The sequence below is a fragment of the Choristoneura fumiferana genome, chromosome 11 (assembly GCF_025370935.1).
Source record: "Choristoneura fumiferana chromosome 11, NRCan_CFum_1, whole genome shotgun sequence".
NCBI classification, from domain to species: Eukaryota; Metazoa; Arthropoda; class Insecta; order Lepidoptera; family Tortricidae; genus Choristoneura; species Choristoneura fumiferana.
In genome coordinates this window covers 1,287,702-1,304,539 of record NC_133482.1, presented here as the reverse complement: position 1 = coordinate 1,304,539, position 16,838 = coordinate 1,287,702, and the positions used below count along the sequence as shown (strand labels likewise).

The window sequence follows — 16,838 nt, the reverse complement described above, 5'->3', positions numbered from 1 at the left end:
ATAGCACAGAAATCAGTGATCTTTTACAATCAAGATATTAATTTTATTTTCTATGCCTGTGGTTGTTTCGATTTTTGTAAAAATGCTTTATTAGTCTGTAATTCTCGTGCGTCTTTTTTTTTTTACTTTTGAGCTTCTGTAATTCTGATATTACACCTTTATATAAAAATCTGAAAAACCACAGGCATAGATAATTACGTCTAGTCCATACTTACAAAATTTCATCTATTTCTGTTGCCTAGTTTTCAAATGAGACCGGAACTACGTTTGTATGGAGAATGGAATGAAGAGACTTCTCTTAAGTGTGGCGCAAAGTTGTATGAAGACTATGAGGTCACCGACACACCGAACTGGTGCTTCAATAATCTTTGATCAAAACCTGAGGTCGTATTGGTTGATACGCTGACGTTTGTACCTCTTTCCACATACGTCGTATACCATGTGACGGAAAGAAGTGGTTAAAACGATTGTGATTCCAAGTCAATAGGGCTTCTGTTGTTGCCCAGCTTTGCTCTGACTGTCTTTTAAATATTAGATTAAACTGGTCAAGTGTTAGATTTGCAAGTTGAAGAAAAGCTGTACGTTGGTTTTCCGCCGACGTGGTATAAGCAAATTTTATGTTTCAGGAACGAAGACGACCTAACAATGAAACAGTCCGAGATCCTGCTGATAAACGACGTGATAGCGCGACACATCGCCAGCGGCGGCAAGACCGAGCTGGTGCAAGAAGACTGGGACTATCTGCAGCTGCACGTCGCGCTCTACATCAACAGCGAGCTGTCCGGCATACCTCTGGCCATGCAGGTGCGCTAACTGACAGATAGCCTGCTGACAACTGCCTGATAGCGGCACGTGCCAGCGCGGCAACACCGAGCTTAAAAAAAGCGAGACTAAGGGGCTGTTTCACCATCCATTGATTAGCGTTAACCGACGGTCTATTCGAACGAAGCAAAGTGATTCGGTATCACATTTAACCGTCAGTTAACACTAATCAATGGATGGTGAAACAGCCCCTTAGAAGCTGGTGCGCTAACTCACAGATGTTCATCAACATGATAAAGGACCTAATACGTGCCACATTCCGAGCATCGGCAAACTCGGTCTTGTGGTGCATTAGGACTGGACAGAGAACTAGCTGAGCTAGCGAACTGGTGCGCTAAGGAATAGATTTCCTGCTGATAAATGACGGGACGCTATTTATTATTAGCCACTGTCCTTAAACACAGCGAAACTATCAGCCTAAAACAAATAATTTACTGTATTCACGCTGTACCCCACTCTTATGCTCTGTGCCACACAATTTTCCTAGACAGTGGCCTGTTTTATTCCTAAATCGGCAAATTTCCTTCTTACCCAAATTCTCTGTTTTCAGCCCAAGAAGCCTGGCAGAGGCTTGGTGCAGCGGCTGAAAGGAAAACAGGGTCGATTCCGCGGCAACCTGTCCGGCAAACGTGTCGACTTCTCCAGCCGAACTGTCATCTCACCGGACCCCAACTTGCAGATCCAAGAGGTTAGTCATTATGACCTGGTTAGAGAAAGTATGTTAAAGATGTATAGAAAAAAGTAAAAGAGTTGCTTGACTGATTTCTATGATGTTCTGCTGAGAAGTAAGTATGTGGATAGCTAGTTTTTATGATCTCTTGTAAAATTAAATGTTCTGCAGGTTCTAGAACGTAATAGAATTTTTGTTTGCGGGTTAACGACCATTAGAAAATGGACAAGTGGAGAGCATGCATTGAACAATCGAAATTTCTTAAACAAAACTCCCTCATTAAACCCAGATGCGGCTTTCGCTGCCGTCGTTGTCGTATCTATTTTAGTTTATCTATTGCGTATTGCCATTTCATTTATTTTAGCATTAGAAAGAAGGTAAGCGATCTTGACGTGTCTTATATTTTTATTGGAAAACACTTTTAATTAAGTTATTTGTAATTATATTTTAAGGAAAAATGATCTTTCTACATTCTTTTGGTATCATAAGTAATAGTTACGTCTTTTTAAAACGCTTTTTTTAAAAAAAGACGTGTCAAGATTGTGCCCATTGCGCCTATTTACTAAATAAATCATTTGAATTAGATTTGAATTTGAATTTTTTGAATTTGACTTGAAAATAAGTCACAGCTAATAAATATGTAACAATAAGCAACGAAATATGATAATTACATTCTTTTGGTATCATAAGTAATAGTTACTGTGTTTTAAAACGTTTTTCAATAAAAAGACTTGTCAAGGTTTTTACCTTATTTCTAATGCTAAAAAAAAACTAAGTATAGTTAGTAGCTAGTGCATAACGTAATAGTTATTTATGTGGCTGGTGCATAATGAGAGGCATTAAAGTACAAGTGTGGTTTTATGAAACGAGCCAAGTGCGAGTTTCATAATAAGATCACCGAGTGTTTAATGCCTAATTATGTATAGCGCATACATAACTTTATCTACATGCATATTCATAAGTTTTCAATAATATGTTCAGATATGGCCTGTATTTTGACTTTGACTTTGACTTTGACTGACTTTGACTTTGACTGACTTGACTTTGACTTTGACTGAATAATAATTATTATCTACATGCATGTCATAAGTTTTCTACAATATGTACAGATATGCATTGTTAAAAAAAGTATTATCGATACTTTAATGTAAACATTAAGATGCACCCGCAGATACCAGGTTTCTTAATAAAGGCCATTTGATAGTCGTTTCTGAACATATAATAGGGAAGTTATGATATGCATGTAGATAAATGTAATATCAGGGCATACATGTCCTCTTACCAGGTGGGGGTGCCAGTACACGTGGCGAAGATCCTGACGTACCCCGAGCGCGTGTTCCCGGCGAACCTGCAGTGGCTGCGGCGGCTGGTGCGCAGCGGGCCCGACCACCACCCCGGCGCCAACTACGTGCAGCAGCGCGGGCTGCCGCACAAGAAGTTCCTCAAGTATGGCAACCGAGAGAAGATCGCGCAGGAGCTCAAGGTGAGGCGTAAGCAGTGGAGGCGCTGGGCCAGACTCAATGAGGGCTATCGTTTTTTGTCTTACTAGATGGCGCCATTGTTGCGTGAGGTTTTTAAGTATGGCTTTCAAAGTCTGTTATTACGGGCGTGAAAACAAAGTTTAGATTAAAATCATATTTAATACACCTTCAAACCGTACCATAAAAATATCGAGCAACCACAGTGTTGCGCAGTCTCGTTTTGTACGGAAAAAAGGGAGGACAAAAGTTTTCGAAAGACAAAACTTTCTCAAAACACAGACATTCATTGCCCCGGAACGCATATTTGCCATAATTAATTTCAGATATTGCAAAATATTCACAAAATTATTCTAATTATAAATAAACCCGCTCACCCAAAAACTATGAGATTTGACATTTCGGAGACCTCACGCTACACTAGCGCCTCTAGTGGCGAATTCATACGCGATAGCCCTCATTAGAACTACTGTGAGAGACAAACTTAGGGGCTGTTTAATTGATGGATAAATGTGATGCCGTCTCTGTCTATTCGAACAAAACAAACAGAGACGGCATCACATTCCGTCAAATATATTTAATCAATGGACGGTGAAACAGGGGGTTAGACTATTAAAATAATACTTGCATTAAGTGAGTGTATCTTAAACTTGTTTTATGAGTTAATTTTGCTAAGTGATACTGTGTACAATATAAAAAGTCCCTGATGGTCCTAAAGGAAGACCAGCGTGGTCAGCGCAGCATTATGCTGATTTAGAACCATTTCGTGACTTGCTTCACTTTGTCTTTCTCTCTATGTTCAGTCACAAATAAATGTTTTCCAATAATTTATTGAATCAGACGTTACTTTGCGAGGTCCATATCAATGAACTAAAATAATTTCCTTGCTCAAATTGTGTGATTTGTGTGTTTTTCTTTACAGTGTGGAGGTGGAGGAACTGCATGAACACGCATATTTTGCATAAGCTTAGCTATCGTAAGGTCGGGTGAGCAAGGAAATTATTTTAGTTCATTTAAATGTTTTCCCTTCTTTTTCTCTAGCCGCGCCCACCCACATCACAGCCAGGTCCTAAGATAAGATAAGATAATGATTTATTTACCAAAATTAAGATTACACAGTCATAGAGATATACAATACAATATTAATCGCCATGCTACTTATGAACTAAAGTCAGATATTTCCACTACGGTATAAAATTGTGGTAAAGTGAGCCCCTTGTTCCAGTGCGGCGACATAGTGGAGCGCCACCTGGTGGACGGCGACGTGGTGCTGTTCAACCGGCAGCCCTCCCTCCACAAGCTGTCCATCATGTGTCACAAGGCCAAAGTGCAGCCGCAGCGGACCTTCAGGTGACCAGCTGATCGACTTAGGCTGAGTTCAGTCACGGCGGGAATCGCGCGGTTTTAGCGCACCGTCTCTTTTCAGAGTATCGCTTGACAAAGTGACGGTGCGCTAAATCCGCCGTGTCTAATCTAAACACAGCCTTTATCCGACCACAGACATTCAATGATGTGAAAACCTAGAACTTATTGCAAAATAATTAATCTGTTCAGTAAATCGATTAATTTATTAATTGAATAGATCAAAGTATTTTTGTCTATTTTATTATTTACAATACTTGATTCCATTCCAAAGACTGTAAATAAAAATTGTTTATTCATCCGCGCATTAATCGATTTTTAAAATGTCAAATTTTTCACCATCTCCACGCTAGTCGCTACCACAGATTATACACATGTTTCAATCAAGAAATAATGTCAGATTAGGACGAAGATTTTTCAAATGAAAAATAAATATTGAAATCAAGTGAATTTTGGTGAAAAAAGCAATTAGACATCTAGTTAAAAAACACGAATTATAGATAAATGTGTTATTGATTCGATCCAGCTTTGTTTACACTTTTAATAAATTGGATAGGCATAAACCATATAGGTAAACCGCCGTAAGCACGACCCACCTTGTCGTAGTGAGTTTTCATCAAGGAAGCTTCTGGGTCGTTTATTGTGTAAAGGTCCTGCTGCAGGTCGAGTTTATAGTGGTTTGCCTATAGACATCAATGGATTTGGTTTTGCATTAAAATTTGGATGCGTTTTAAATCTCCACGGAATATGTACAGTCAGTCACCTGCATTAATATCTGCCACAGAGGAGCTTGCGAAACGCCCTACCGATCTTAGAAATAGAGATGTATCAGATATTAGCAGGTGGTAGGACCTTGTGCAAGGTCCGCCCGGATTGCTACCACCATCTTGCTCGCTAATCCTGCCGTGAAGCAGCAGTGCTTGCACTGTTGTGTTTCGGCGTGGAGAGTAAGACGGCCGGTGAAATTACTGGCACGTGGGGTATCCCATCTTGGACCTCTAGGTTGGCAACGCATCTGCAATACCTCTGGTGTTGCAGATGTTTGTGGGTGGTGGTGATCTCTTACCATCAGGAGACCCACTTGCTCGTTTGCCATCCAATCGAATAAAAATATATATATATATATTTATGCACACTTTTTTACATGCTTATATTTTTGCCAGGCGTCTATTCAAACATAGTTTAAGGGCGTCTGGCAGGGGGTTGCAGCCCTACAAAGTGTCTGGTAATGAAGGAAGTGATTTCTTATAAAATTCCAAATAAAATGTCGTAAAATTGAGATTTGTACTACCTATAACGAATTTGAGGTGCAATTTATTCACCTATACTATCTTTGTCAAAGCCACAATTAAATTTCATAGTTGGAGATCGATCTTACTTATGTTAGGGATATATGTAAAAAAAACTTTCAGCTTTTATAAAATAACGAAGGTCTGGCAGAAACGGGCTCTCGGTCCATTAGTGCAGAGCTTTGTTAGGGCTTAGACTTCAATGACGAGATGATATTTTGATTAACATAGATTTAATTAAATTCCAAAATTGTTTACAAAATAATCAAAATGTTTGTATGAATCAAATAACATGTGAGCTCGCGTCTATAGTGGTAGACCATCTGCCGGTCCGAGACTGACCGCCGCCGGCGCCGTGCGGGGGGGCGTCCCTCTTGCGTCGCCAACATGCCCCCCGGCGTTGAAAGCATCGTCTTTCAACCCTTCGTCGTCAATGGTAGGCAGAGGGCAGATACGGTTGAAGCTTCGGCGTATAACTCCCTTTGTAGTGTTGATATCTGCGACTCTTGCAACACCGTCGCTACCAGGATGTAGTTCAACAATGCGCCCGAGACGCCATTTCATGGGGGGAAGACCTTCTTCTTTGATGAGCACCATTGCTCCGTTTTGTAGCTGTGGACCCTTACAGGTGCGCCATTTGGTTCGCTGCTGCAATTCAGTGACATATTCCTTATGCCATCTTGCCCAGAAGTGCTGGCGTAGTTGCTCCAACCTTTCATAGCGTGAGAGCCGATTCTCGTTGGTATTGGCAAGCATAGGTGTAGGCAAGGCAGTCATCGGTCGTCCTACCAAAAAGTGCCCTGGGGTCAAAGGCGTCATGTCATGTGGGTCAGTCGATAGAGGTGTCAGGGGACGCGAGTTTAATATCGCCTCAATTTGGACTAAGACAGTGTAAAGGTCTTCGAAAACCAAGTGAGCGTTCCCTAACACACGGTGCAGGTGCGTCTTAAAGGATTTTACGCCCGCTTCCCACAAACCGCCCATATGTGCTGCGTATGCTGGTATAAATTTAAAGTCGATTCCTTCATTTGACAAGTCGTCTGCAAGAGTATTAGCGTTTTCACCGAGGAACCTATAAAGTTCATTACGAGCACCGACAAACGATGATCCGTTGTCGGAAAACAAAACTGAAGGTTTAGAGCGCCTAGCAATGAAGCGACGTAACGTTGATAGGAATGCATCCGTGCATAGAGAGCTGACGAGCTCGAGATGGATGCATTTGGTGACAAAACAGATAAAAATTGCAACATATACCTTTTCTGTCTTGCTTCCGCGACCCCTTTTATTTAATGCCAAGATAGGACCAGCGTAGTCCATTCCGGTAGTTTGAAACGGATATCCGGGCTGGAGCCGCTGCTCAGGCAAGTTGCCCATTATTGGGCGGACTGATTTCGCGTTAAGACGAAAGCAACGTTGACATTTGTGCACAGTAGCCCTAGATAGGTTACGTCCCCCTATCGGCCACAGCTGTTCGCGAATGGAAGACAGAAGCAGTTGAGGCCCTGCATGCATCAAACGGATGTGCTCATAGCGGAAAACCAGTTTAGTCAATGCATGCTTAGCTGATAACAAGACTGGGTGCGTTTTATCAAAAGTGAAACCTCCATTTTTGAGTCTTCCTCCTACTCTAATAAGACCGTTTTCATCAACGAATGGACTTAATGAGAGCAGTTTATTTTTTGAGGATAGTTGTTTACCATTCGAAAGAGTATCATATTCATCGAAGGATGCTTTTTGCGACAACTTCAATAATGCATTGAATGCAACTTGTTTTTCAGAGCAAGAGAGAGGACCGTTGGTTTTAATGTTGTTGCGACAGTTACTGATGAATCGAAGGACGTAAGCCATCGTGTTCCTTAGTTTAAGAAAATGAGAGAAACGTGAGAATGGAAACCACTCGTTTAAATTCCTGGACATGACAACGTTTGATGTCACCTCAGGCAGATCAGAACTCACTGGAACAAAGGTTTTGTTAGGCCATGATGTCTCGCTTTCTTTTAAGAACTTGGGGCCATTCAGCCAAAATTCTAGTTTGTCTTGTTGGCCAGCACCGACACCTCTGCTCAATAAATCTGCAGGATTGCTTGCAGTGGGAACATGCCGCCAGAAGAAGGCCTTTGTTTTTTCCTGTATATCTGACACTCTGTTTTTGACGAATGGCTTCAATTTGTTTGGTGGCGTCTTAAGCCAACCTAAAACAACTGACGAGTCTGTCCAAAGGAAACACTTATCCACCTGCAGTCGAGTGCCTTGCAAGACCTTCTCCAAGAGCTTTGCCCCGGCTAACGCTGCACAGAGCTCCAAGCGCGGTATTGTCACTGCCTTAATTGGTGCCACTCGTGTCTTTGAACACAATAAACGAACTTGTGTACGGCCACAGGCATTTGTAGACCTAATGTATATACACGTACCGTAAGCATCCTTGGAGGAGTCGCAAAAGGCATGAAATTGAACATCGCATGGATTTTCACACACAACATGACGAGGAATTCTTAATTTTTTGAGAAGAATTAACTCGTTAATGAATTTTAGCCACGACTTAACGATATCTTGAGGCAAATGTGTATCCCAATCCAGCTTGTGCAGCCAGAGCTTCTGGAGAATGATTTTTCCGGTAATTGTGAAGATACTCAAAAGACCTAACGGGTCGAATATTTGGGAAATTGTCGACAAAATCACTCTCTTTGTGACGTTAGGGACAGGATCAGCTTTAATGTCGAATTGCAAAGCGTCGGATGAAGGCGACCACTTCAGCCCCAGCGTTTTGGATTGCTCGTGCTCGCTCAAGTCAACGATGGTGGAACCGTCGGACGAGTCCGAGTTGTCACTGCAAGTTGGAAGGTTGGATTTGAATTTTCTCAAATGAAAGCACCCCTTCGAAAGTTCCTTTGAGATGAGAGCACGAACTTCCATTAAACTCTGTGCTGACTCCTGACCGGTTAAAAGATCGTCAACGTAACAGTCCTCTTTAATGATTGTGCGCACAAGTGAATTGTTGCATTCATCGGCAATGTGATTAAGGCACCGCACTGCTAAAAACGGCGCAGAGGCTGTACCGTACGTAACGGTATTTAAAGTATAGGTCTGAAGAGGCTTTGAAGGGTCGTCACGCCAAATTATTTGCTGTAAATGCCGCTGATCCTCATTGATTAGTACCTGACGGTACATCTTTTCGATGTCTCCTGCTACAACGTAACGATGTTGTCGAAATCGTAGAAGAATTGCAAACAAATCGCTTTGTATCGTCGGCCCCACCATCTGAAGATCATTGAACGACAGGCCGGAACTTGTAGGTGCGCTTGCGTTAAAGACAACACGTAGCTTAGTCGTTGTACTTTGGTCGCGCAACACTCCATGATGTGGCATAAAATAGGCATTTTCATGACGATTGTCGATATCACTTACAGACATATGGCCTAATGATAAATACTCAGACATGAAATCAACGTACATGGCCCTTAATGTAGACTGTTTTTGAAGCCTTCTTTCTAATGACAGAAAGCACTGTTTTGCGCGATCAAATGACTGACCCAGTTCAGTCTCGTGTCTCTTCATTGGGACTCCAACTGAGTACCTACCGTCTTCTTTACGAGACATGGTTTTAAGGAAGTACTGTTCGCACAACTGTTCCTCAGTAGAGTAAACTAGTTTGGTAGCATCTGGAATTTCTTCTATGCTCCAAAATTTAGCTAACTGATCTTGAATCTCATTAAATTGAGAGAAGTTGCACGAAAACGTTTTTGTATTTTGCTTTCCAGTGGGCCCAGATACGACGTACCCAAACTTAGTTTCTTGTAACACTGGACAGTTATTGCCTAATTTTAATTGATTTGCGCATATAAGGTCCCAGAAAATGTCTGCGCCTAGTAACAAATCGTAACTTGACGGATTATGGTATTCTGGGTCTGCGAGTACTATTTCAGGTGGTATTTTCAATGTGCTAACATTAAAGACTTCATTATTGGTTGAAGTTATGTTTGGCAACACTAAAAACGTAATGTTTGTTTTAAATTTATTAATTCTGGACTGTATTGTTGCATTGCATCGCTTGTTAACTGTCGAGACAGAATCGTTAATGCCGGTGACTGTAGAATTAGTCTTCTCAGAATTTAGACCTAATGCGGAAAGAAGAGACTCTGTCATGAAGGAAGCCTGACTTCCGGAGTCCAGAATGGCCCTAACTTCATGAGGTCTTTTATGAACGTCTAAAATCTGAATTAAAGCTGTCGCAAGAAGAACCTGGCCTGAATATTTGTTAACGGCTGACATGCTCTTAAGGTGAGTCGTATCGGAGGACTCTGATGTAGACGGCGAAGAGCCGGGCGCGAACGGCGCCGACGTAATCGGGGCTGCCGCGCCCGGACTAGCACCGGTGGTGTCTTTGTCCTTGTGCAACAAAGAGTTATGTTTGCCGCCGCACTGCCTGCAAGGACCTAGCCTGCACATACGCACATTATGCCCCGCTCGTAGACAATTAGTGCATAACTTCATCCTAGCAACAAACTGTTCGCGAGCACTGACGCTCATTTGCGTGAACTGATTGCATAGGTATATGGGATGCTCCGCTTTGCAAAGATGGCATTTATATTTTTTATAGCCAGAGTTCGTAACTGCTGGCAAACCACGAACATGCCTATTTGTGCCCTTCCCTGATGTTTCTTGTTTATTGTTGCTTGTATTACTTAATTCGATGGTCTCTAATAAGTCTGCCTTATTTTTAAGAAAACTTGTAAATATTTCTAATGTTAGTTTTTCGTGCGTAACCTTGTGTTCCTCCCATTCACGGAGAGTGCGGGGATCCAATTTCGATGAAATGATATATATTATTAATGTATCCCAACTCTCAGTAGGTTCGCCTAATATTTGCAACGCGCGCATATTTCTTGTGTACGCGTCCATAACCCTACGTATCGAAGAAGCTGATTCCTTTTTAATAACCTCTTCGTCAAAAATTGCCTTCACGTGGTTATACACCAAAAACCTTGTGTTGTCGAAACGCTCACACACGGAGTTCCAGGCTATGGTGTAATTGGAAGCAGAAAACTCATATGCACGAATTATCTGAGCAGCGCTTCCTTCAAGAGAAGCCCGTAGATAATGAAACCTTTGAATATTGCTTAACGTTTTATTGGAATGTATGAGTGACACAAAGGTGTCGCGGAATTCAAGCCAGCTACTAAAGTCACCATTGTATTTAGGTATTTGTAAAGTAGGCAACTTTACGCCCTTAAAGCTTTGGCCACAGCTTTGACCTACTTGGGATGCCGATGAACCGGCATCGTTCTCGCTGGCCGAGGAGAAGGAAGTCTCAGAAACATTGCTGGCAGTCTTTTGTGACCTTTTGTACGTATTGCGTAATTGTTTTGCTCGAGCCATAACAGAAAAATATTGTGACTCAAAATCTGATCTTTGCACCACCTGGACCTGAACTTCCTCCTCCGATGACAAGGACTCGATGTTGGATTGGACGTCCTCAAACTCCGTAAACATCGCTTCAATGGTAGCCATGCGAAATTGTATTTCTAAAGCCTGGACTTCATTGCAAGCTAAAACATCCTTAAAAGTATCAATGTATGTTTGAAACTTCGTAATACGACCTTTAAAGATTCCTCGTTTTTTCACCAGCTCGGATAATTGCGACATGTTTAAACGTTATGTACCTATTGCTCAACAAATAACGATTTAAATAAAATACATAAGATTTAGTTATTCTTGTAAATAGTTAATTGATTTGATGTATAATTATAATTTCAAATGTAATTATACTAGCATGACCTCACAACAGTGGTTAGGTAAATGAAAATATAATTTAGTTTAATTCGCACCGGTCGAACTAAACAAACAATAATAAATTAATAGTATTATAGTCGCACCCCAATTGCGATATTAAATGCGTTTAGAGATTAAATACATTATATCAACATTAAATTCATCAAATTAAATTAATCATTAACTTCAATGACTCATAAATATGCAAATACGTAGATGAAGTTAACTTTTACCTACGACGACAGGTAGTTTAACACGGTTGAAACACTGATATCGGTTAGGTACTCGCTAACTGAGCCGCTTGTTACCGCTTATCATTATCGAGTTATAGCGATGTAGTTATTATGTAAAATTTACACTCGTTATATTATCGAAATACGATGATCCTTAATGCGGTTTATTGTTGTTTACGATTCATAAGGGCATTAGCTATACCGTAATTAATTAAGTAAGTTAAATTGTTAAGTATTACGACTTGGAACACAAAATAAACAAAGGGCAAACTTAATGATTACGGACTCACTCAGACTGCTTGCTACTTATCTTGTAGGTAGATGCTTGTAATCACTGGCTCAAATTATCACACATATGGTTCCTGCTGTCCTTAAAGAGATCCTCTTCTTAATGATTAATGCTGAAGATCCTGGTTAAGCTTCAAATCCATGGGTGTGATATCCGGTTCGTAAGGCCACTTTATGTTAGGGCTTAGACTTCAATGACGAGATGATATTTTGATTAACATAGATTTAATTAAATTCCAAAATTGTTTACAAAATAATCAAAATGTTTGTATGAATCAATAACATGTGAGCTCGCGTCTATAGTGGTAGACCATCTGCCGGTCCGAGACTGACCGCCGCCGGCGCCGTGCGGGGGACGTCCCTCTTGAATGTACTAGTTTGAGTGAGAGAAAGATAGCAAAAAGAAAAGGAACTGTTGTTGGAACGGGAGCGAACCATGCATAGACTCTATTACATGTACCTACCCTGACAAGTTCTCGGTGGAACCCTGTCGCAGGGAGCCTCCTTATCAAGTTTTTTTTTTATAAGTTCGACAAATGCTGACTTCGGCATAGTTCTACGGAGTGTCACGCACAAGTTTATGAAGGTATAGTATACTAAGGGGCTGTTTCACCACCCATTGATTAATTTTATTTGACGGATAAATGTGATGACGTCTCCGCTATTCGAACAAACAAACAGAGGCGGCATCTTTATCGTCAAATAAATTTATCCAATGGATTGGTGAAATAGGGGGTAAATGAACTAAAACATTGAACTAGTACACTTGAACGATAGTACTAGTTTGAAGTGATTAATTTGTGAACGAGCACACACAACTCTACTACCTTCGCGAGTCACCTATTTTTTTAAAGCCAACATTGGCCTGCTTTTCAGCCGTGCTCCCCTTCTTGACTTACGCGGGTCAAATCCAAACAGGATTACAGTCTTCCCAATGAACAGTATCTCCTGGGCAAGAGAGAGGGGCATGAAGTATGGTATCATATTGGGATTCAAGATGAATCCACAGTCCAGTGTAGCATCCTGCAACTGAAAAGATAACACCTATTATATAATAGCACAAGTTGAAGGCAAAGCTTAACCCTTAATAAGGCCCCATTTATTCGAGCATACTACCACAGTATCAAAAGCAGCTATCGAATACATACCTGACAAAGGATATTTTTAAAGCTAGTAGTATTTTCAATATTTGCAATGGATATTGTAACTTATTACTAATGCAATAAGGTTGAATTTCCAAGTTAATGCATGTGGTCGCTAAATCGCCTCTATCTATAGGTTGTCATTCACGATGACGCGTGCTGTGGTTCTTATTACAATGTCGTTAATGTCTAATTTTGACAAAATCACGCGTCTTCGTGGATGGCACTAGGTATATCTTTTTAAGGGTTAATTAGTGCAAAAATTGAAAATACAAACTGAAATAAGATACAAAAATTTGGAAAATACAAATTGAGACATGGATGCACAGAAAAACCAGAAAAAGAGACCAGCGCTGGGAATCGAACCCAGGTCCTCAGCAATCCGTGCTGCGTGCTATAACCCCTACACCACCGCTGGACAGGAATCTAGACACGAATTTTTCCTATGCATACATATCTCAGGTTTCTTATTTCTACTACGCTACTTATGCAGCAGCACTAGCCGACATCATGTTCCGCTCTCATCGAGAGACGTCACACTCTTCGGAACAACCGCTCACCAGACAAGAGATGTCGCTACTAAGCAATCAAATTATGATTGGTTTTTTTTTTAGTCTTTTTGTATTTTTTGTAACCATATCGATATGGTTTCACGGGATACCCGTAAAAGTAACAAATTTGGAGTTGAAATAAACAAATACAAAAATTCCCAAAAAAAAATTTTTGAATTGAAATAAAATAGTACATTGTGTCGTAAGGGCGGTAAACAAGGAATTGCGAACGAGTCTATTAGAAGCTCGAAGTCGAAGACTGAGGGCTTTAATGAGTCGATGTTCGTAATTCTAGTATTACGCCCGTGCGACAAAAATAATCACTTAAATCCAATTTTTCAACCGATTTCAGTTTTCTCTGCGCTAAACACTGTCTGTACATCTATATTTTCATAATAATATTAAGATATGGCAAATTCAGGAGTTGTCAAATACCGTATTGAAAACCTACTTTAGGTAAGAAACTGTAGGAAAATGTTAACTTATATTTCATTTTTGGGAAAAAACTCATGTGGCCTATAATTAATTTTGAGTAGCATGTTTCACAGGTCTATTTCACCACCCATTGATAAATTTATGTACCAGATCTATAAGCTTTGAATAAAAAAAAAAATAATTACACTTGTCAAAAGTGACTTGTCATTCTGCGTACTCGAAGGCAGGATAGAAAGGTATCAGAGATGTCATCCTTGTTGCGAACTATGAAAAACTCTTGGTAGGGATCTCTTAATTCTCCATACAGTAGCCAGGTGCATAGTTGATTCATAAAACATTATTATGGTTTGCAAATATTCTGAAAATAAAATTATATTTATTTGGAATTATTAGGGTAAGGATTGAGTACAAAATAGAGTTGTGGATAATGCTCATTTTTGAGGCTTAAAAACTCGAGCCCTTAAGACTCCAGAGTCTTAAAGACTCGACTATATTTGACAATTAAATTGGCTTATTTTATGCGTATGAATGCAAGAAACCGCCTTTGCGCCCAAAGGTCATTAACGACTCGTCCTCGTAGTCTTTAAGCCTCGAAATGAGCGTTTTTCACAACACTAGTTCAAAAACATGGATCATGTTAAAAATGTGTGTGTGTGTGTGTGTGTGTGTGTGTGGTGTGTGTGTGTGTGTGTGTGCGTGCGTGCGTGCGTGCGTGCGTGCGTGCGTGGCGTGCGTGGCGTGCGTGCGAGCGAGCGAGCGTGCGTGCGTGCGTGCGTGCGTGCGTGCGTGCGTGCGTGCGTGCGTGCGTGCGTGCGTGCGTGCGTGCGTGCGTGCGTGCGTGCGTGCGTGCGTGCGAGCGTGGCGTGCGTGCGTGCGTGCGTGCGTGCGTGCGTGCGTGCGTGTGTGTGTGGTATATATTTAGACACTCATCTATGCTAAATTAAAGGCTATATTTATCAATTTTTATTTTAATGATTAAAATGCAATTTGGAGAAGTTGGCATTATTTCAAACAAACAAGGCGCAGGGTTTTTCTTTCTGTACATAACATTATCCTTAATAATATCACAATACAAGTAATATAGGTTATTTGTATTGTGCTAATATACTATATGTAACACTGCTTATGCCCACTACTATGCGTGGAATTCGGTTATCGCCCGGTTTCCCTTGGAAGCTGTGCATTTTTCTGGGACAAAAAGTAGCCTATATACTATATGTAACACTGCTTATGCCACTACTATGCGTGGAATTCGGTTATCGCCCGGTTTCCCTTGGAAGCTGTGCATTTTTCTGGGACAAAAAGTAGCCTATGCCACTCTCTGGCCCATACACTATCTCTATGCCTAAAATCACGTCGATCCATCGCTCCGTTTTGACGTGAAGGACAGAGAAACAACACACCCTTTTGCGTTTATAATATTAGTATAGATTACAAATGTGAAAGCGAGTTTGCTTGTTTATTCCACTTTCACGCCTTAACAACTGAACTGATTGCCATGAAATTTTGCATATATCAGATCAATAATAGGCTACCGTTTTTTTTGACAAAATTAGCTATTTTTTGTTTTGTATTAAAAAAAAACGATTAATGTCTACTCAGGCAATTAAGAAACAGTTGAGGTTGCTTCTAATCTGTATATATGTCTACTAAAGAGTATAGAGACAAATAGTTCTGACATAAGTATAGTGTATGTTGAAAAAATCTAATTTAACACTAGCAAAGCCCCGTGGGCAACAGCAACAGCTAGTGTAAAAACAAATTGGACTATTAAACTTACTTAGTAATGGCTTCATGTACCATTTCATTGCCATTCAGGATATGTTGATGAGTCAGGCTCAAAATCTGACATCCAATTAGCCTCCTTTCCTTTACAGTAGTGATCAGTCTATTCAAAGTGTTGAAAAGTCCTTGGAACTTCTCAACATAGCTATATACAAAGGACAGTGTGTAATTATGGTTTCCTATAACTAGTCCTTCAACTTCAACTAGAGTTTTCTTGTAGGATTTAAGCACCTCTGTAATTCCTTCACTCAACGCTTGGGCATAGAGACCTGTTATTCGGAGACTTGAAGCTGCAAAAACAACATATTTGATTGACTTAAGCGTTCATTTTAACTAACAATGTTTTAATGTTTTAAGGTTCTAGTTATTGTTTTTAAGTTCCCATATTTTATTTATTTCAACCATGTACCTATAAAAATGTGGGTTGAGTTTTAAAATACAAAAGTGAAATCTAATAAAAAGGATGTTTCTACATTTTCATTTCAAGTTAGGACAAGGGAGTGGCAGTAAATTAAAAATAATTAGAATTGACCACACATCACAAATTCACTTAGTAGAGTTCTGTCTTTACTTTTTATTTGGTCTAAAGGTCTGTTAAAAGTTCTTGCTATTTAAATTAAATATAATAATAATAATATAATAATAAAAGTGTTTATTTACTCCACCACATTCCAGTAATACAATCGGTAAATTTACACATTACAGTTGCATTAGATACAAGACTTGTGCGGTGGAGACTGGTGCCTGAACTAGGGGAAACCTGTTATGTCAGATCACCAGGCCTCCGAACCCCAGATGTCTGTAGCTACAGAGGTTATGCTATACTTAGGACTTAGGAGAATTATTCATGTGAAGTATACAAATAAAAATATATATATATATAATTAGGTATATCTGATATATTATACCTGAATGTGTTTTCCTGCAGTGAAAACCCATACTATCAACAAAAGTCTGAATCCTGTGGTGGCTCTTTGCTATCTCGCATATCCTATTGTACACATCTGCATCTTG

The 16,838-nt window shown here is 40.2% G+C and overlaps 1 protein-coding gene and 1 long non-coding RNA gene across 2 annotated transcripts in view; one reads left to right on the top strand and one right to left on the bottom strand.

Moving 5' to 3' along the window:
• Window positions 1-16,838, top strand: part of Polr3A (RNA polymerase III subunit A) — a gene marked incomplete in the record, with an annotated part of 96,727 nt that overhangs the window by 2,931 nt on the left and 76,958 nt on the right. Inside the window, 4 exon segments of the mRNA XM_074094020.1 lie at window positions 627-804; window positions 1,373-1,510; window positions 2,778-2,975; window positions 4,196-4,320. Of these exon segments, the coding sequence (XP_073950121.1) occupies window positions 627-804; window positions 1,373-1,510; window positions 2,778-2,975; window positions 4,196-4,320 (639 nt within the window).
• On the bottom strand, window positions 14,385-16,821 carry LOC141432451 (uncharacterized). The gene is made up of 3 exons (XR_012451835.1): window positions 16,733-16,821; window positions 15,820-16,114; window positions 14,385-14,397 (listed from the first exon to the last, which is right to left on the bottom strand). It is a non-coding gene; the product is annotated as an uncharacterized lncRNA (long non-coding RNA).